The 21,083-nt window shown below is 43.4% G+C and overlaps 1 protein-coding gene across 6 annotated transcripts in view; it reads right to left on the bottom strand.

Moving 5' to 3' along the window:
- Nucleotides 1-21,083, bottom strand: part of LAMA3 (laminin subunit alpha 3) — a 274,694-nt gene that overhangs the window by 145,522 nt on the left and 108,089 nt on the right. For all 6 annotated transcript variants that reach the window (XM_074022716.1, XM_074022718.1, XM_015440095.3 and 3 more), the window contains one exon: nt 1,156-1,293. In XM_074022716.1, the coding sequence (XP_073878817.1) occupies nt 1,156-1,293 (138 nt within the window). The remainder of the gene's footprint in view (nt 1-1,155; nt 1,294-21,083) is intronic.

The following is a 21,083-nucleotide window of genomic DNA, read 5'->3' on the forward strand; positions in this document are numbered from 1 at the left end:
CTGTTTGTTTTCCATGCCCAGCCTCGGGTTCCTCTCCAGGATGCAAACGTTGCCATCCAGCCCTGGGATGATCGTGGCTGCTCAGCTTCTCTGCCAGGCAGCCACAGCACTTCCTTCTGCTCCTGAGGACCATGGAGGTGAGCAGACCCATGCAGGATGCCGTCACATCCTAGGGACCTTCAGGCCTTTTGAAAGGCAAGCCCCCACTCTGACTGCCTGCTGCAACTTCCACCCTCAAGGAAACCTGGTCTCCAGAGGATTCTGGTTAGGAAGATTCTGGGAAATGAAGTCAGTCTTGTTTTCAAAGGGCAGGAAGGGGTCTGAGAAACCACATTCTCCTGATGGATAGTCTGGGTCAGCCTTCCACAAACACCTCTTCATAGTAGCAAGAGTCCTCTGAAATTGACAGGAGCTACTGGTCTGTTCTCCGGCTGCACACACCAGGGAGCTCAGGGAAACTTGTGGACATCTCATTTCTGTCCGCTCTACATGTGCAACCCTTGATCTCTCATATTAATGGAGGGATGAATACCAACCACATCCCATAGCTGTAGGCTTGGTTTTCATCTCCCACTCAGTGCACTCTCTCCAAACTGCATAGACTCCAGTGCATCCCACCGGCCTTCCCCAACACTGGGCTGAAGTGTGATGACACGGTCCCCCAGAAGGACAGAGGAGGGCAAGGAGAGAGGCCTGAAACACAGTAAAGGTCCTGCTAAGCCTGCTGGCAAGGGGATCTGTTAGAAACATTACAGTGCTACCAGCATTAGCACCAGAAGCTGGGAGCGAGAGAAGGCAAGGTGCCTCGGGACAGAAGACAACAAATGGCCTCTTTAGCTCAAAGGAGTCACCTATGCCACAATGCTATCCACAGAAAACTGACATGTGAACCAAGAAACCCACATGTTTAGCACATGGAAATTTACATTTAGTTAAAAAAAATCATTTCTGGATTCCTTTGAGGGTACATATATGATATACATGTTTTCAAACCAGACTTGAACAGGGGAGGAACCAGGCAGACTAGATCTGTGAAAGCAGGATGTAGGGGTGGCCAGTGGTGGGTCTGTGGGGGATTTGCAGGCTTCTCTGGGAGGCTGGCTGTACACACTTCAGAGAGGAACCAGACCTCCAGCTATCTGCTGGCTTCCTTACCTTGGCAGTGGGGGAAATCATAGGCTCCTGAGAGACACCTGTCACACTGCTGTCCTGTAACTCCTGGCCGACATTCACACTGTCCAGTCACTGAGCTGCAGGGCATCTGGTAGGATCCAAGGGCTGAACACCAGCAGGCTGGATGAAAGAATTCAATCAGACTCAGGCAGGGGTTGCAGGTATAGGAGGGGGAATAACCACGTCCCGGAGCAGGGCATGAGGGTGGAGCCAGAAAGACCCAAACGCAAGTTCCAGCTCCATCTCATGAGATCGGGAACCTGAAACAAGCCACTCAACTGCTCTAAGCCTCAGTTTCTCCTTCCTTAAATGGGAGTGATGCTAACTTTTATTTGATAACTTGTGAGGGTTGCATAAGATAATGCGTAAAAGAGCTGGGGACAATGCCTATCATAGTGAGCACTCAATAACTGCTAGTTTTTATTGCTGTCATGAATTTCATATTCAGCAAGATTTGCAGGTGCTGGGTGATGGTTTTGGGGATTCTGCTCACCTACAGAAGCTGGTATTCATAGGAGGAGGATGCAGGGAACAAATGATGGGGGATGTGACTCACTGGAGGGCCACTTTAATTCCATATCCCACTGAATATTCCATATCAAGTGCAAGCCATTCCAGGCCAGATCAGCCTACAACTGTCCCTGTTCTTCTCTGTCCTCCTCTCTTTATACCTATTTTCTCAATGTCTAGTGTAGTTATATAGTCATGGAAAAAATGGTGCAGACAACATTGAAATGGATGGGAAAGGCATCCTAGTTTCTTCCCTCCCCCAAACTGTTACCATGATCTTTGGCTAAGTGATGAATAAACATGTGTGGATGGAGAGAACAGATGCTGGCCATTCATTCTCCTCTTGATCCCCTTCCCACTGGGTCAGGTCCCTGCTAGCCTCTATGAGACTAGATTTCTATGGGCTGGAGTTGTACAAGGTCATCCCCATTTGCATTGCAAAAACCCTTCTTCTGGAGAGGGATGAGCAGTGGAAATGACCTGACTGACTTCTCCAGCTGAAGAGTTCTACATCTTAAGAACTGAAAGGAACTAGAGAGAGCATCTTATTGAATCCCATTATTACATGGTGAAGTTCAGAAGTTAAAGGGCATTTCTAAAGTCAATGGATTAGTCTCTAACAAAGGGCTTTAGTGTTTGGAGTCAGACACATCTGGATTCCAGTACCAGCTGTGCCACTTAACAGCCCTGCAGTTATGGCTAGTTGCTTAGCTTCTTTAAGCCTCAGTTTCCTCTTCTGTAAACTGGAGCTGATAATAGCACCTACTTTATGAAGTCATCAGAGAATCATCAGCAATAAGGCACTGAGCATGATGCTTCGCACAGCCAAAATGCTCAGGAAGTGTTCACGCTTATTAACATTATTCTAATCACCCAAGTCCCCCAGTGCGTGGTGAGGTGCTCTTTATACTTTCCCATACTGAATTAATGAAAATCAATGAATTAGTACATCTGACTTCCAAATTTATATCCAGTGTAGTGCACGCAGTAAAAGATACAACCTGTTTGCAAGGTTTCAAAAATTCCATGCTAGTTGGAGCCTTGGGAAAGAAAAGATTCATAAGGTAAAGCCCCAATTCTGGTGATTTATTTACAGGTAGACTTGGAATCTAAGCCTTGGCCCATGGGGCCCCCACAGGGACGAGACCATGTTATTTTCATTCTCTGTGACGGCCCAACCCATGTACAGTGAATTTCTCTGAAACAGATTTTTAGTAAATGATGGTGAATGACAGAATTTACCTGAGTCGTCATCGGAAACATAACAGAAACTCTCACTGATGGAGGGGAACTTGGCTAGTTTACTCACTTACAAATTACCTAGGAGTTTCAACAGGCTATGTGACTTGTTCAGAGAGACACAAGTAGTTGCAGACCCACAGAATTTACTACCATTTCACTTTCCTATTTTACAGTCATCCATCCAGCAGACGTTGATTGAAGGCCTACTGTGTTCAAGCAGCACCCTTGCTAGGTGTTATGTTGGAGGTAAATGTAAAAACACGTATAGTTAGCCTTCCATATCTGTGGTTCCAGATCTGTGCATTCAACTAAACACAGATCAAAAATATTCAGAAAAAAACCTAACTGAAAAATAACAAATATAATACAAATAAAATAATAATGCAATATAACTATTTATGTAGCATTTACATTACATTATGCATTATGAGTAATCTAGAAATTTAATGTATAGAGGAGGATGTGTGCGGTTTATTTGCAAATACTGTGCCATTTTATTTTATTATTTATTTACTTATGTATTTTGAGACAGAGTTTCGCTCTGTCACTCAGGCTGGAGTGCAGTGGTGCGATCTCGGCTCACTGCAAGCTCCGCCTCCCAGGTTCACGCCATTCCCTGCCTCAGCCTCCCGAGTAGCTGGGACTACAGGCGCCCACCGCCACGCCCAGCTAATTTTTTTGTATTTTTTTAGTAGAGACGGGGTTTCACCACGTTAGCCAGGATGGTCTCGATCTCCTGACCTTGTGATCTCCCCGCCTTGGCTTCCCAAAGTGCTGGGATTATAGCCATGAGCCACCAGGCCTGGCCATACTGTGCCATTTTATATCAGGGACTTGAGTATCCTTGGTTTTTGGTGTCAATGGATGGTCCTGGAACAAATCCCCCATGGATACTGGGAGTTGACTGTATTCCCTAATCTCAAAGAGCTAAAAATCCAGAAGAAGGACTAGAGAATGACTGACATAGCACAAAGCTCTCCCACAAGACACTACCCACTCCATACAAAGCATGCCTAATGCTCCCCTAGCTATTGGCAGACAGAAGGACAAACACTCAGATCTCCTATTGCCATTTCCACCTGTCTTCTCTCATGGCTCATGGTCCCAGCTGGCCTGTCTGCAGAGGTTAAGTCTCTACCTACTGGTAGAATTTTGAGGAAATGTTCTTGGGTTCTACAGTGGTTAATTTTGTGTCAACTTGGCTAACTATGTTGCCAAATGGTTAAACACCAGTCTAGATGGTGCTGTGAAGGTATTTTTTTAGATGAGATTAACATTTGAATCAGTAGACTTTGAGTAAAGCAGATTATCTTCCATCATGTGAGTGGGCCTCATCCAATCAGGTGAAGGCCTTAAGAGAAAAAGACAGATGTCCACCAAGGAAGAAGGAATTCTGCCTACAGATTTTCTTTGGACTCAAGCTGCAAAACCACCTCTTGACTGCATCTCCAACCTGTTAGCCTACCTTGCAGATTTTGGACTTGCCAGCCCCTACAACTGTGTGAATCAATTCCTTAAAATAAACCTCTCCCCATTCACACACACACACACACACACACACACACACACACATGCACACAATATATATTATATGTACATAGATAAGTAGATAAGATGTATCGCTGTATCTATATTTAGCTATGTGCCTATCTATCTATCTAGAGAACCCTGACTAATACAGATTTTGGCACCAAGAGAAGTATTCTTAGAGGACCAGAATTTTTTTTTAAATTCATAAATACAGGTAGGGTCTCACTATGTTGTCCAGGCTGGTCTCAAACTCCTGGCCTCAAGTGATTCTCCCACATTAGCCTCCCAAAGTGCTGACATTATAGGCATAGCCACCATGCCCAGCCAGGAACAGAATTTTAAGAATAAATTCTCTGAATTGGTTTGGGGGTTTCTGGAATTGGTTCTCTAAATGACTAGATTTAGAAGCACTAATGATTCTATTTCCAATAGTGAAGAAAGCACTGATAGTCATTCGTGTGATGTGGTAATAGAGATACACAAAAATATCACTATTAGATACTCCTAATCAAATCATTATGATAGTCAGTGTTCTGGGTGACCACATATTTGATAACATAGAACATTTCTGTCAAACTAATGGGCATAATGAGTTTGGTTGGTTGCTCCTAATTGGGCTGGACAAACTAGGGAAAGAAAAGGAGTTGAGGGATTTGAATTCCCACTCAGATGCAGCATAAATGACCTGAAAGTTTCTGTGTCTTCCCAGAAAGAAATCCTTATCTCCTACAGCCTCAGAGCTGAGACTGCAGAAAACCAAACCAAGAATCTTCATCCTGCGAGTGTCTGAATTGCAATGCAAGTTAAATTCCGAACCTTGCAGAGGATCTGCTGTTAAAGTGGGGGGATAGATTGGGAAGGAATGGGACTTTGAAAATTGGTTTGGGGACATATGGGAAGATCATGATGAAGATGGGTACACTGAACCCCTAAATTCCAATGAGTCTTCTTTGTCAGAAGAAGCAACTGCACCCCACCATGTTTGAGCAGGTTAACCCTGCTTTGCCTGAGAAAGCTGTAATGACCTCCCCTGAGGGAGCCGTCATGGAAGACCCTACTGGTTCTCTTCAGGACCCATCCCCATCTGACTTTCCTTATCAACTGATAACTGGACTCAAATCCCAGCAAGCCCTGAAAGGTGAAGTACCAAGTATGACCCATGAGAAGGTAGACTACACTCCAAAAGAACTAAATGATTTTTCCAATTTAAACAGACAGACAGCTATTTGAGGAATATCTGTAAGAATCGATGTTAAGGGTGTGGAAACTGCTGCCATCGAACTGGAAAACCTAAGTACAATGGGGGTAACTGGACCCAGGTTGGTGGCAGCCAAATGTTGGCAATAAATCACCAAAAGCAAGGTGGGTGTGGTTACCATAATGGACAGCAGAGTTGAAACAGCAGTCAGAATAGTCCGACTCAGAGACCTGTGCTGACTAGTTGATCACGGTGCTCCTGGGAGTGAAATAGATGGGAAGTCTAGCAAATTCTGACTTGCTTTGTAGAAGTGGAAGAGTTCTAGGTCAAATGAACAAGTCTAACTTGAAACATAAAAATAGAGTCATGTCCCCTCAGTCAATCCCCAGACCTGAGCTGGTTTACAGACTCAGAACTCTTTGAACGAAGAGGAGAGTAGATACTATGTGGAAGAACTCCACTCTACCGCCAAACATTTATGAGGTAAATCTTTCTCCTAGCCTTTTCCAAAGAGACCTATGGCCTTTTACCAAAGTGACTGTAAGCTGGCAAAAAGGAAATAATCAGATCTTTCTCTTCTTTCTATTATTGGACATCAGCTCTAAATTGACACTAATTCTAGGAGACCCAAAATATTACTGTGGCCCTCTGGTCAGAGTATGGTTTTATGGGGGTCAGGTGATCAATGAAGCTTTAACTCAGGTCCATCTTATAATGAGTGCAGTGGGTTCCTGAACTCATCCTGTAGTTATTTCCCCAGTTCTGGAATTCATAACTGGAATATACAACCTCAGCAACTGGCAAAATCTTCACATTGGTTCCCTGACCTATGGAGTGAGAGTTATTATGTTGGAAAAGGCCAAGTGGAAGCCGTTAGAACTGCCTCTACCTAGGAAAATAGTACAGCCAAAGGCAATACATCATTCCTGCAGGAATTGCAGAGATTAGTACTACCATCAAAGACTTGAAAGATGCAGGGGTGGTGATTCCTACTGCTTGCCCATTCAATTCATCTATTTGGCCTGTACAGAAAATAGATGGATCTTGGAGAATGACAGTAGATTATTATAAACTTAACCAGGTATAACTCCAATTGCAGTTGCTATACTAGATGTGGCTTCATTGCTTAAGCAAAATAACATATCACCTGACACCTGGAATGCAGCTGTTAGTCTGGCAAATGCTTTTTTCCTTCACATCTTGTAGTAAAAACCAACAAGCAGTTTGCTTTCAACTGGCTAGGCCAGCAATATACTTTCACTGTCTGTATTAGGCTATTCTTGTGTTGCTATAAAGAAATACCTGGGGTTGGGTAATTTATGAAGAAAAGAAATTTAATTGGCATAGTTTTGCAAGCTGTACAGGAAGCATGGTGCCAGCATCTGCTTCTAGTGAGGGTCTCAAGGAACTTACAACCCATGGTAGAAGGTAAAGGGGAGCCAGTACGTCACATAGCAAGAACAGAAGCAAGCTAGGGGGAGGTATCACACACTTTTAAACAACCAGATCTCAGGTGAACTCAGAGAGCGATCTCACTCACTATCAGGAGGACAATACTAAGCCATTCACGAAGGATCCATCTCTGTGATCCAAACACCTCCCACCAGGCCCCACCTACAACATTGGGGATCAGATTTCAGCATGAGGTTTGGAGTGGGCAAACATCCAAACTATATCACTGTCCTACATCAGGGATCTATCAACTCTGGTCCTGTGTCATAATTTAGGTCGCAGGGATCTTGATCACCTGTCCCTCCCATAAGGCATCACATTGGTCTATTACATTGATGACATTATGCTAATTGGAGCTAGTGAGCAAGAAGTAGAAACTACTCTAGACTTATTGGTAAGACATTTGGGTGTCAGAAGGTAAAAATTAAATCCAATAAAAAATCCAGAGTCTTCTACCTCAGTTAAATTTCTAAGGGTCCAGTAGTATAAGTCACAGAACAAGGGAAGGTTCTGCAGCAGGTCCAGGCTGCTGTGCAAGCTGCTCTGCCACTTAAAGCATATGACTGAGCAGATCTAATGGTGCTTGTAAGTGTCAGTGGCAGATAGGGATGCTTTTTGGAGCCTTCAGCAGGCCCACATAAGTGAATCACAGTAAAAACCCTTAGGATTTTGGAGCAAAACCCTGCCACCCTCTGCATATAAGCCATCCTCTGCAGAAAAGCCATCCTCTGCAGAAAACTTTTTTTGAGAAAGAGCTTTTCACTTTCTACTGGGTCTTAGTAGAGACAGAAGGCTTAACCATGGGCCATGAAGTCACTATGTGATGTGAGCTGACCATTATGAACTGGGTGTTATCTGACCCACAAAGCCATAAGTCGGGCAAGCACAGCAGCATTCCGTCATTAAGTGGAAGTGGTATACGTAAAACTGGACCCAAGCAGCCTCTGCACAAGTAGGCTATGCAAAGAACGCCATGCTCCACACTCCTGCTACATTCCACATCTCCAGCATTATGGGGAGTTCCTTGTGATCAGTCGACAAAGAAAGAAAACACTTAGGCCTGGTTTAGACCAGGTACTGCATGATATGCAGGCATCACCCAAAAGTGGACAGCTGCAGCACTTTTGCACCTTCCTGGGACATCCTGAAGGACAGTGGTGAAGGGAAATCCTCCCGGTGGAGAGAACTTTGAGCAGTGTGCTGGTTGTTCACTTTGCTTGGAAGGAGAAATGGCCAAATGTGAAATTACACATTGATTCATGGGCCGTGGCCAATTCTTTGACTGGATGGCCAGGGACTTTGAAGGAACATGATTGGAAAATTGGTGACAGGGAGATCTGGGGAAGGGTCTGAGTGAAAACCCTCTCTAAATGGCTAAGAAACAAGTCCTATGTGAATGCTTCCCAAGTAGACAGGAGGATCTGTTCTGCGGATACCAGACAGCCTCTGTCCCATCCACTTCTATCGTTATCCAGTGGGCTCACAACAAAGTAGCCATAGGGGCAGGGATGGAGGTTATCCCTGGGCTCAGCAAAATGGACTTCCACTCACCACAGCTGAGTCCCCTATCTGCAAGCAGCAGAGACCAACACCGAGTCCTCAATACGGCACCACTCTCCAGGGTAATCAGCTGGCTACCCAGTGGCAAGTTGATTACTTTGGACTGCTTCTATCATGGAAGGGGAAGTGTTTTGTTCTTACTGGAATGGACACTAACTTGGATACAGAAATTCCTTCTCTGCATGCAATGCTTCTGTCAAAACTACATTTGTAGACTTGCAGAATGTTTTATTTACTGTTGTAGTATCCACATAGCATAACTTCTGATCAAGGATCTTGCTTCACAACAAATGGAATGCAGCAGTGAGCCCATGGTCATGGAATTCCTTAATCTTACCACTTTCCCCACCATCCTGAACAGGTGGCTGAATACAACAGTAGAATGGCCTTTTGAATACCCCGTTACAGTGCCAGCTAGGTGGCAGTACCTTGCGGGGCTGAGGCAAGGTTCTCCAGAAGGCAATATCTGTTCTGAATCATTGAATCACATCTGGTTTCTCTGATAGCCAAGATTCACGAGTTCAGGAATCAAGAGGTAGAAATGGGAGTGGCATCACTCACTATAAACCCTAGTGATCCACTAGCTTCCAGTCCCAGCTGCCTTCTGCTCCAGCGGTCGAGAGGTCTTAGTTCCAGAGGAAGAAATGCTTCTACCAGGAGACATGACGATCATTCTATTGAACTGGAAGTTAAGACTGCTACCCTGTTTCCTCATTCCTCTGAATCAACAAAGATAGAAGCAATTGTGTTCCACTAATTACCAAGGGGAAAACGAACTGCTCTTCCAAAATGGAAGTAAGGAAGAATATGTCTAGAATACAGGAGATGACTTAAGGTGTTTCTTAGTATTACCGTGTCTTGTGATTAAAGTCAATAGAAAACTACAACCCAATTCAGGCAAGACTACTGATGTCCTAGACCCTTCAGGAATGAAGATTTCTGTCACTTCCCCAGGTAAAGAACCATGAGGTGCTTGCTGAGGGCAAAGGGAATATGGAATGGGTGGTAGAAGAAGGTAGTTACAAATACAGTTTGAGTATCCCTTATCCAAAATGCTTGGGACCAAACATGTTTTAGATTTTTTATTTTTTCAGATTTTGGAATATTTGCATTATACCTGATTGGGCATCTCAAATTTGAATATTCAAAATCCAAAATTTTCCAGTGAGTATTTGTTTTGAGCATCACGTCAGCACTCAAAAAGTTTTGGATGTGGGAGCATTTTGGATTTTTGTGTTTGGGATGCTCAATTTATACCAGCTATGACCATGTGACCTGTTACAGAAATTAGTATTTGTAATTGTAGTGAGTATTTCTTCCTATTTTGCTATGAATATGTTTTTTCTGTATATGTGTATGTTGTACGCATGCGAAACAAAAATCTTTGTTTTCCAACTGAACAGCAAAAAATCAAATAATGTGATTTAAAAGTGGGCAAAGGATATAAATAGACATTTCTCAAAAGAAGACATACAAAAGGCCAACGAGCATATGAAAAAATGTTTCATCACTAATCATCAGAGAAATGAAAATCAAACCCACAATGAGATATCATCTCCAGTTAGAATGGCTATCATCAAAAAGACCAAAAATAGCAAACGCTGGAAAGGATGTGAAGAAAAGGAAACTGTTATACATTGTTGGTAAATGTAAATTGGTACAGCGATTATGGAAAACAGTATGGAGGTTTCTTTCAAAACTAAAAGTAGAACTACCATACAATCTAGCCATCTCACTATTGAGTACCTATCCAAAGAAAAGGAAATCAGTGTATCAAAAGGATACCTGTGCCCCCATGGAGTTTTTTAGGCTCTAAAATGCAGATAACTTTTTTTTCAACTTTTAATTTAGGTTCAGAGGGTATATGTGTAGGTTTGTTAGTTGTATGGGTAAATTGCGTGTTGCTGAGGTTTGGTGTATAAAACCAAAAAATCACCTAGGTACTGAGCACAGTACCTGATAGGTAGTTTTTCAGCCTTCACCCACCTCTCATCCTCCTCCCTCTAGAAGTTCCCAGTGTCCAGTGTCTATTGTTCTCATCTTTATGTCCATGTGTACTCAATGTTAAGCTCCTACTTATAAGTGAGAACATACAGTATTTGGTTTTTTTACTCCTGTGTTGATTTACTTGGGATAATGGCCTTCAGCTGCATCCATGTCACCACAAAGGACATGATTTCATTCTTTTTTATGGCTGCATACTATTCCATGATGTATAAGTACTATATTTCCTTTATCCAGTTCACTGTTGATGGGCATCTAGATTGATTCCATGTCTTTGCTATTGTGAATAGACTTGTACACCGATGTTCACTGCAGCTTTATTCACAATAATCAAGATATGAAGTCAACCTAAACGCCCATCAACAGATGAATGGATAAAGAAAACGAGGTATATATACACAGGGGAATACTATTCAACCATAAAAGTGAATGAAATCCTATTACTTATGGCAACATGGATGAGCCTGAAGGACATTATGTTAAATGAAATACATCAGGAACAGAAAGATAAATTCTGCATGTTCTCACTCATATATAGGAGCTTAAAAAATTTTGAGTTCATAGAAGTAGAGAACAGCACAATGGTTAATAGAGGCTCGGAAGTGTAGGAGTGGGGATAGAGAGAGATCGCTTAATGGATACAAAGCTACAGCTAAGTAAGAATACATTCTAGTGTTCCCTAACACTGTAGGGTGAATGTGGTTAACGATAATTTAGTGTATATTTTCAAAAAACTAGAAGAGGATTTTGAATGTTCACAAAACAAAGAAACGAATTTTCGAGGTGACAGATATGCTAACTACTGACTTGATCATTACACGCTGTATCTACGTATGGCAATATCACTCTGTACCCCATAAATATGTACAATTATTATTTGTCAACTAAAAATAAAAGGAAAGTCATCTTTTGTTTTCTTCACTCTCTCATCTCCTTATCATTCAACCTAAGACGTATTGACTTAATACCACAATATTGAAGTTACAGGATATCAAGGGGAAGCTCGAACATTACCCAAGGACTTTATTTCTTCTTCTGGGAAAAGGGTTAGTGCATTTTCAGTTGTATACAGGATAGTTGTATCATGTCAGTCAGAACTGTGTCTTGTTATACTCTTTATTGACGATTAAGTACGGTTTCAAGAAATGTATATGACTGCCAAGTTGGCGAGGCAAGAACTAGTGTTGGGTAATTTTATATGTCAACATGACTAGGCTAAGATGCCCAGATGTTTGGTCAAATGCCAGCCTAAATGTCACTGTGAAGGTATTCTTTAGACAAGATGGACGTTTAAATCAGTAGACTTTGAATAAAGCAGATCATTCTCCATCATGTGGGTGGGCCTCATCTAATCAGCTAAAAGTCTTAAGACAAAAAGACTAATGTCCCCTGAAGAAGAGGGAGGAATTCTGCCTCCAGACTGTCTTTGGACTTGAGCTGCAGAATCAACTCTTTTCTGGGCCTCCAGCCTGCCAGTCCAACCTACAGATTTCAGACCTGTCAGCCCTCACAATCTCATGAGCCAATTCCTTAAAATATATATATATATATCTTTCTTTCTCTCTCTCCCCCTCTCTCTTTCTCCATATGTACACACACACCTCCGACTGGTTCTGTTTCTCTGGAGAACCCTGGCTACTACAGGCTTGTTCTGCTATTTCTGCCCTAAAGGAAAGTGAATGCAGAGAGGAAAACATTCATGCGGGCATTAGGGTAGCTGCCCGGAGCGCAGTGGTGGCAGCTCCACAACATAACGAGGGGGACACAGACACTGGTCTTAGGACCACAGGGGTTATCTGGGGAGCCAGAAGACCCAGTTACTCTTTGGAGGTAAAAACAAAGGCTTGACCTTAAAAGCATTTGCAGAGTTTTAAAATTGTGAATTAATCTGGCAACACACTTCTCATTTTAATCCAACTATTAGTAAAAACTGCCAAATCCCAAACACCAACTCAAGCACTGGCAGCCCTTTTCTCACTCTTGGAAATACTATAAGGCTTTAAAAATATTTCAGTTCTGCTCTTTGTTTTGCTCCAGGTCCTTTGGAGTTTCTGGAGTATTTTACTTCTTCTTGTCTACTCCTCATTGTTTCTGCTTTAAGAAACTTACTCTCAAGAAGAATATAAAATAAGGATCATCAAAAAATAGCCTTTAAAATAATGATCATAAAGGTCTTAGAGGACAGGGGCTTGTCTGTCATGCTCTTGAATGTCTTCCAGGATTAAATGTAGTCCTGTTCCACAGTACCTGCCAAATAGCTGGTTGTTACATGAGAGAATGAGAAACTATTGAAATCCTTCTTCAGGTCCAGCCCTGCATAATTCTTGATATGTGTTATCTCACTGTATCTTGCAACATTGCTGTCAGACAGGTATTGCCATGAAGAGTGCCTTCCTCTTCACCTGCAGTAATAAGCTCATGAGCGAAGCAACACTATATCTCTCACTGGCAACATATTTATAGGACTTTTCTAAAGCAAGCCGTGAAACCACAACCCAAAGGCTACATCAGACTCTAATGGGGATGGTTCTGGGCCCTGGGTCAAGTCACACGGGTGGGGCTGGGGGAAGCTGCACTTCCAGGTACCTTCAGTTCATGTCATGAAAGGACCACCCGTTTCCACATTGCTGCCTTCCTACCCTCTGTTCCGAGTACTAGCTAGCTGCTGCCTAGCAAGCTGCTCCAGAAAAGGAGGGGAAAGGGGAATAGGAAGGAGGAAAAGAGGAAGAGGAAGAGGAAGAAAAAAATGAAGAAGGGTAGGGGAAAAAAGGAGGAGAGGAAGGCAGGAATGAGGGATGGGGAGGAGAAAGAGGGAAGAGTAAACCCCCTAAATAACCAAATTAACAGTTGTATTCTGTGGTTGAAGACAGAGTCAAAAAACCCATAAACATAAATATATATTTTATATACATATAGACAATTCTCCAATATGGTCTCATATATATATTAATTTGATTAATTCCCCAAAAAAGAAAACCATAGGGCACTTCAGTGAGTCAAAGTCAAAATGAAAAAAATACTGCATTATACTTAGAAAAGTCTGGAGTAAATTAATTTAATACAAAACATAAATCCAGGACTGCAGTTGGCAAAAGCAGCTTAGAAGGGTTTTAAAATTCTCTTTAAAGAAAATTTTGAATTTTTTTTTTTGAGATAGAGTCTCACTCTGTTGCCCAGGCTGAAGTGCAGTGGTGCAATCTTGTCTCACTGCAACCTCTGCCTCCCAGGTTCAAGCAATTTTTGTGCCTTAGCCTTCCGAATAGCTGGGATTACAGGCATGTGCCACTACGCCCAGCTAATTTTTGTATTTTTTCATACAGACGAGGTTTTCCCACATTGGCCAGACTGGTCTAGAACTCCTGACCCAGGTGGTGCGCCAACCTTGGCCTCCCTAAGTGCTGGGATCACAGGTGTGAGCCACCACGCCCGGCCAGATTTTGAAAATTTTTCAAGCAAGAAAGAGCAAAGCTGTAAGAGCACTTTTTGGCTAGAATACACTGGGCCAGCTGATACACCATTGTGAGCCATGTTGATTTGGTTGTAAAATTCAGTGGGTCAAGTAATTAATCCCCTCTAAAAAAAAAATCACAATAGCTATCAGGAAAAATGGTAGTTACAAGACAAGGGAAGCCATCACAGACAAAATGTTGCATCCTCCCAGACTCTTACAAGAATGGTTCAAACCCTAAACAACAAACTGCAAGGTACACCTCAATACCACACGAGGCAGTAAATTTCTTGCACAGCTCAGAAAACAGCTCTTAAGCATGGGCAGGCTTCTCCAAGGTTGGATCTATATGTATTAGTCCTTCACTTGAGCCAATACTTTAGACCACAGAGAATCCAGCAGAGGCTGACCCCAGACATTCACCTGCCGGGGCCAGAAGCATGCCTGCTGACATCCTCCAGCCCCTCTCTGAGAGCTTAATAGTCTTTTCCCTCTCATGCTTCCGGTGAGGTCAGAAGGGTCTGGTAGACCTTTAGAAGCAGAGGTCCAAATCAACTCCACCAAAAATATCAATGAGGCCAGGCGTGGTGGCTCACGCCTTTAATCCCAGTACTTTGGGAGCAGAGGTGGGGTGATCGCTTGAGTTCAGGAGTTAAAGATCAGCCTGGGCAATATAGTGAGATCCCATCTAAAAATTTTAAAAATTAAAAAAAAATCAATAGGAAGATAAACACTTAGTTTTAAAAAGGAGTCCTGGCTCCAACCATTTAAAATAAGAGATATGGCATTATCTTTATGTACTGTAGCTGATTAAAGAGGTTATGATGTCAGATGTCAGTTTCTTAAGGAAAAGAATGCTACAGTTAAACCTCACAGGGTTTCCCAATCTTTTTCAGGATTGCTCACTTTGGGGAACTATGTTTTCTCAAAGAGCTGAGGATTTTACTGACACATAGTTTTGCCACCCTGTCTTGGCTATGGCACCCTGATTTTACCATGGGGGAACCTCTCTTCCCTTGCTCCATTCATGCTGTTCAGATGGTGTTGACCCCACTTCTAGTTCTGTGGATATGGGGGAAGACTCAGGCTTGGCCAATCAATGCACTGAATTCCACGGCCACAGGACTAATTCCAGAACTGCCATGTGGTCCAATCGGAACCAGATGTGTCCTGGTGGAAAGTATACTCTTTTCCTAGTCTTTTTTTTTTTTTTTTTTTTTGAGACGGAGTCTCGCTCTGTCGCCTGGGTTGGAGTGCAGTGGCTTGATCTCAGCTCACTGCAAGCTCCGCCTCCTGGGTTTACGCCATTCTCCTGCCTCAGCCTCCCAAGTAGCCGGGACTACAGGCGCCCACCACCTCGCCCAGCTAGTTTTTGTTTTTTTGTATTTTTTAGTAGAGACGGGGTTTCACAGTGTTAGCCAGGATGGTCTCGATCTCCTGACCTCGTGATCCGCCTGTCTCGGCCTCCCAAAGTGCTGGGATTACAGGCTTGAGCCACCGTGCCCGGCCTCTTTTCCTAGTCTTGAACCTAGAAGGATACGTATTAAGTCACCTTGAGCTGCCATAACAAAATATCATAGACTGGCTGGCTTAAACAATAGAAATTTATTTCTCCAGTTCTGGAGGCTGGGAAGTTCAAGATCAAGGTGCTGGCTGGTTCAGTTTCTGCTGAGGGCCTGCTTTCTGGCTTGTAGATGGCCACCTTCTCACTGTGTCACTGTGTCTTCACATAGTAGAGGGAGAGAGAGTGAACGAGCTGTCTTGTTTCTCTTCTTATAAAGACATGAGTCCTATCAGATCAGGGCTCCACCCTTATGACCTCATTAAACCTTGATTACTTTCTTACTCCAAATACAGTCACATTGGGGGTTAGGGCTTCACCATATGAATTTTTAGGGACACAATTCAGTCCATAACAATGTGTGTCTAAGAGCTGCTGGTTGCCATTTTACTATCATCTGAGGCCTAACAATGAAGTCAATATACAAGATAGCAGAGTGTATAGATAAAGAAAAACAATCTTTTAAGCCCCTAGATCAAGCTATTCCTGAAACCAAATATGCCTGGACTTATTACTATTACTGCCAAGAAGTTATTTTTGCCTTAAACAGTTTAGATCTAGTTTTCTGTCACATGAAACTGTAAAACGTCATAACTGACTCTCTAATCACCAAACTATTAACTATTAGTTAACTATTTCATCTAGTACTCATTTTAACTATTAATATTTTAACTATTTAATCTAGTACTCTTACTCAAATGTATTTTATACTTTCCTTCCCAATGAAGCAGGTACATTAGACATACTTTAACTCTTTTTCATGACCTACAGCTATCACTATAAATGTCCATTTACTTAATCTAATAGTGATACCCTCAGGATCTTCAGAATTGGGTTAGCTTATTTGCACTTCATTCAGTGGCCCCAGGCTGCTGTACATCTTAAGCTTCATGTCTGCCTGTCTGTTTTCTCCCTTGCTATGAATGTTTCGCCTCAGTGATCTTTTCCCTCTCTCCTAATTTTATGTTTCTAATTTGCCATGCAACTGGCTTGCAAAACAAATAACTAAATTTAAAACAATTATTTTTTTAAAAGGGAGGGGGAGACTAGGCTGCGAGAGGGCCTATGGGATAGCTTCTGTATGCATCTTTGGAGCTGTGCTTTTCCACTTGACAGAGGTTGTGGGGGTGGGGACCTAACTGCTTGGTTTTTACTTTTGCTCCAGGTACATGGCCACATAACCAAATTCTAACGGGATGGGAATAATACTCTGCTAAAGGTCAAAGAATTATAACATACATTTAAAAATAGGGAACAGCCGGGCGCGGTGGCTCAAGCCTGTAATCCCAGCACTTTGGGAGGCTGAGACGGGCAGGATCACGAGGTCAGGAGATCGAGACCATCCTGGCTAACACGGTGAAACCCCGTCTCTACTAAAAAATACAAAAAAAAAAAAAACTAGCCGGGCGAGGTGGCAGGCGCCTGTAGTCCCAGCTACTCGGGAGGCTGAGGCAGGAGAATGGCGTGAACCCGAGAGTAGGAGCTTGCAGTGAGCTGAGATCCGGCCACTGCACTCCAACCTGGGTGACAGAGCAAGACTCCGTCTCAAAAATAAATAAATAAAATAAAAAAAATAAAAATAAAAAATAGGGATTTTTGTGAAAATAATGTTGAGAGTTTGTGGGTTTTTAAGGAAATCTACGCTTATATAAGCAGAATATTAAAAATAATAGAATTCTCTAGAAACAAATCAAAATCACGGAGTCCCTTTAAGGAAGCCATGGTAAACGAAGCCACATGGAGATGCAACTGACTGTTAGACAATTAGTGTATTCAACAAGCACAACTCCCACTGTCAACTAACTCCCACGGCCCTTTTCAATTTTATGTAGTGTGGGTAACTGCCTCCCTGCACCTAGATGAAAACTCCAGGAGTTGTAGGGTTTGTCAGCACACTCTTAGGTAAGAGAACAGAAAGTAAGTAGAAATCCAGTTTAAAGTCAAATCTCCTGTCCTCCAGCTCAGACCTGATTCAGACCAAAATCCCACAGTGGGCAGGGAAGGCAGAGAGGTGGGTGGCAGGAGTGGGCTGGGGGTGGGAGTGGGCATTCTTTCCCCACAGCTGGCTTCAACTTGGTGGGGGAGGAAGAAGAGGGAAGAGGAAAGAACTGTTGTGGTGTCATGATATGTAGTGGTTTTTGCCCACAGTTTCTGGCTAGTAACTCCCATAGTACTAGTTACAGTCTTTTGTTAAAATGTTGGGTGTGTTAGGCCTTGGGACAGGCCTCTGACCTTCTCTTGCCCTCTTTTAACCTGCCCCAAGGCAGGACACTTATCTTCCCCGACCTTTGTGATTGTGAGTCTTAAGACTCTCCCCAGAGAGGGTCAAGTCCATACCCTGGGGGAAGGAATGCTGATGTCAGGAAGCTTCCTTAAAAACCCAAGAGTGCAGGGTTCAGAGAGTTTCCAGACAGCTGAACATGTGAAGGTTCCTGGAGAGTGGTGCCCAGGGAGGGCATGGAAGCTCCCAGTCTCTTCCCCCACACCTCGTCTTATGTGTTCTTCATCTGTATCTTTGCAAAATCCTTTATAATAAACCAGTAAATGTAATTTGGTGTTCTCCTGAGTTCTGTGAGCCACTCCAGCAAATTAACTGAATCCAAAGGAGAGTTGTGGGAACCCCAACTTGAAGCCGCTCTGTCAGATGATCCAGAGGCCCAGGCTTGCAGCTGATGGTAAAGGAAGGAGGGAGCAATCTTGGGGACTGAGCCCTCAACCTGTGGGATCTGGCACTGTCTTCAGGTAAGCAGTGTCAGAACTGAATTGGAGGACACTTGGCTGGTGGCTGCTGCTTGGTGATGGGGAAGGACCCCCACACATTTGGTCACAGACATTCTCTCTGTGTTGATGGTTGTTACGGTGTAAGAGTCGAGGAAAACCACAATTAGAGGAAAGAGTTTTTCCCCACACAATTGTTCTTGGACCAGCCCTACGCTAATCTCAAACTGGCTCTTCTTCCAAGGATGCTGTGTAGGGCCTCTTGGTGGTCGTCTGCTGAGCACCTCTCTCCTGCCATTCCCTTGTCCTCCAGGGATGGAAGCCTCTCTATTTCTGTTGCTTGTGACTCTCTGCTCAGCCCACAACTGCTTCAGCCCCTGGGCATTGGACTCACCATTTCTTTTATTTTCTGTTTCTGATGCTTTGAAATCTTGGGGCCTTGCTGACCCTGGAGGGACTGCCCCTCCCAGGGTGAGCCAATTCCCAGAGATAGTAAACAACCCTCCAGAGAGCTGCTTTCGGAATGCACACTGGCCAGTCCAGAGCATGGCCCCACTACCTCCTCTACCAGCTCTCATACTCTGGTATTCCCTGCCCTAATCACCCCAGGGCCAGGTACCAGACAACTAGGGTCAGCCTCTATGTCCCAGCGCCCACTGAAATATTCAAACTAGCCAATCCTAAACCTGCTTATCCCCGCCCATTCCTTACTATGGAAATGCTCTGTCTACAGTTTCTTCCCCTCCCTCTGCCTCCAAACCGACCCTGACGCTTCTCCATGTGGCCCCTATAGCATGCTCTGCCCCTCCTCTGGGAACTGTATCTTCTCAATAGCAGTTGTCTCCCGGTCTGCTGTCCTTACTGAACCCCAAATTTCCTATTAATACACTCTATTTTAAAACAGGCGTCTGGACAAAAACTTCAGCTGCTTTGGGTAGGATCTCCTGATGTTTCTGAGCAGACCTATTGGGCAGGAACTAAGACACGCACCTGGATTCCCCCACATTTGGCTGTGGGAAGCACCTACACATCCCTTGCCCCAGCGCATTAAGCACAGGCCATTCCCAGCACGGGAACACTCTCCCTGCTCTGCCTCAAGCAAAAAAGCATCCAGCTCTTAGCCTTTGGGTTTTCCAAGCCGAAGTCTGGCCAGAAGCACCTCTGCCCTTCCTGAGGCATCCCATGTGCTATGGTTTGGATGTGGTTTGTCCTGCCAAAATTCATGTTGAAGTTTCATTGCCAGTGCAGCAGTGTTGGGAGATGAGGCCTAGTGGAGGTGTTTGGGTCATGGGGGTGGATTCCTCACGAGCGGGTTAATGACCTCCTGAGACAGTGACTGCGTTCTTGCTCCCACAGGACTGGATTAGTTACCGTGAGAGTGGGTTGTTATAAAAGTGAGTCTGGCTTCCTGGACTCTCTCTCTTGCGTCCTCTCTCACCATGTGATCTCTGCACATGCTCACTCACTGCTCCACCTCACTATGTTCTGCCCCAGTATGTGGCCCTCACCAGAAGCCAGCCAGATGTGGCGCTATGCTCTTGAAGTTCCCAGCCTGCCGAATGGTGAACTAAATAAACGTCTTTTCTTTATAAACTACCCAATCTCAGGTATTCTGTCACAGCAATACCAAATGGACTAAGACACATCAGAGGTCACTCACGCGTTTTGAGGCGAGGAAGAAGGGTAAAGAGTTCACAGCAATAGTTTCCTCCATAGATATCCACCCCCTCCCAGATTCTCTCTCCTCCACTCTCCTAACCTTTTCATAATCCTTTGAGTGTGAGAGACTAGAGTGTCATAAAATAAAACAGTTCTCTGGACATTTATTTTGAAAATCTGCACATGGTGACTTCGCTTTGGAATTTTGTATATATCATTGTTCAGAGCCAATACTTCAATGTTAACATTTTCAAAAAGAGTGATATGGGTGGTTTTTAAATATTTTCCTCATATTTACTTTTAAATTCAAGAAGTTTTCTTTACTACTCATATGAAGAATATCAGATGATTCTCATTTGAAAGAGTGACTCTAATGAAAGGCAGATTATCATACACATTTGTTTGTTTTTTTGTTTGTTTGTTTTAGACAGATTCTCAGTCTGTGATGCTCAGGCTGGAGTTCAGTGGTGCGATCTCAGCTCACTGCAACCTCTACCTCTCAGATTCAAGTGATTCTCCCACCTCAGCCTCCCAAGAAGCTGGAATTACAGGCATGTGCCACCACACCTGGCTAATTTTTGTATTTTTTTTTTTAGTAGAGACAGGGTTTCACCATGTTGGCCAGGCTGGTCTTGAACTCCTGACCTCAAGTGATCCACCCACCTTGGCCTCCCAAAGTGCTGGGATTACAGGCATGAGCCACTACATCTGGTCTGTTATATACATTTGTGAAATCCCAATTATCTATCATTTTCCCCCTGACAAAGGACCCCAAGTTCAACCTATTAATCAAAGCCAAACATCTTAAAAAAGTAACTGTGTCTGCTGCTTACATTTCTAGGGAGCTTGCTGGTAAGGTCAGACTGAAGTCTCCACACTCTGAGTTATGTAAAGATTATAGGACTTTGAAATTTATACCGTCCTTTCTCCTCGCAGGGTTTAAGGAAGAATAGTAAAGACAAGATCATGGATTAAAGATAAAACAGGATATGCATCTCAAACTAGTTCTTCATGTTTATCTCTTTGGT

The sequence above is a fragment of the Macaca fascicularis genome, chromosome 18, assembly GCF_037993035.2.
Source record: "Macaca fascicularis isolate 582-1 chromosome 18, T2T-MFA8v1.1".
Classification (NCBI taxonomy): Eukaryota; Metazoa; Chordata; class Mammalia; order Primates; family Cercopithecidae; genus Macaca; species Macaca fascicularis.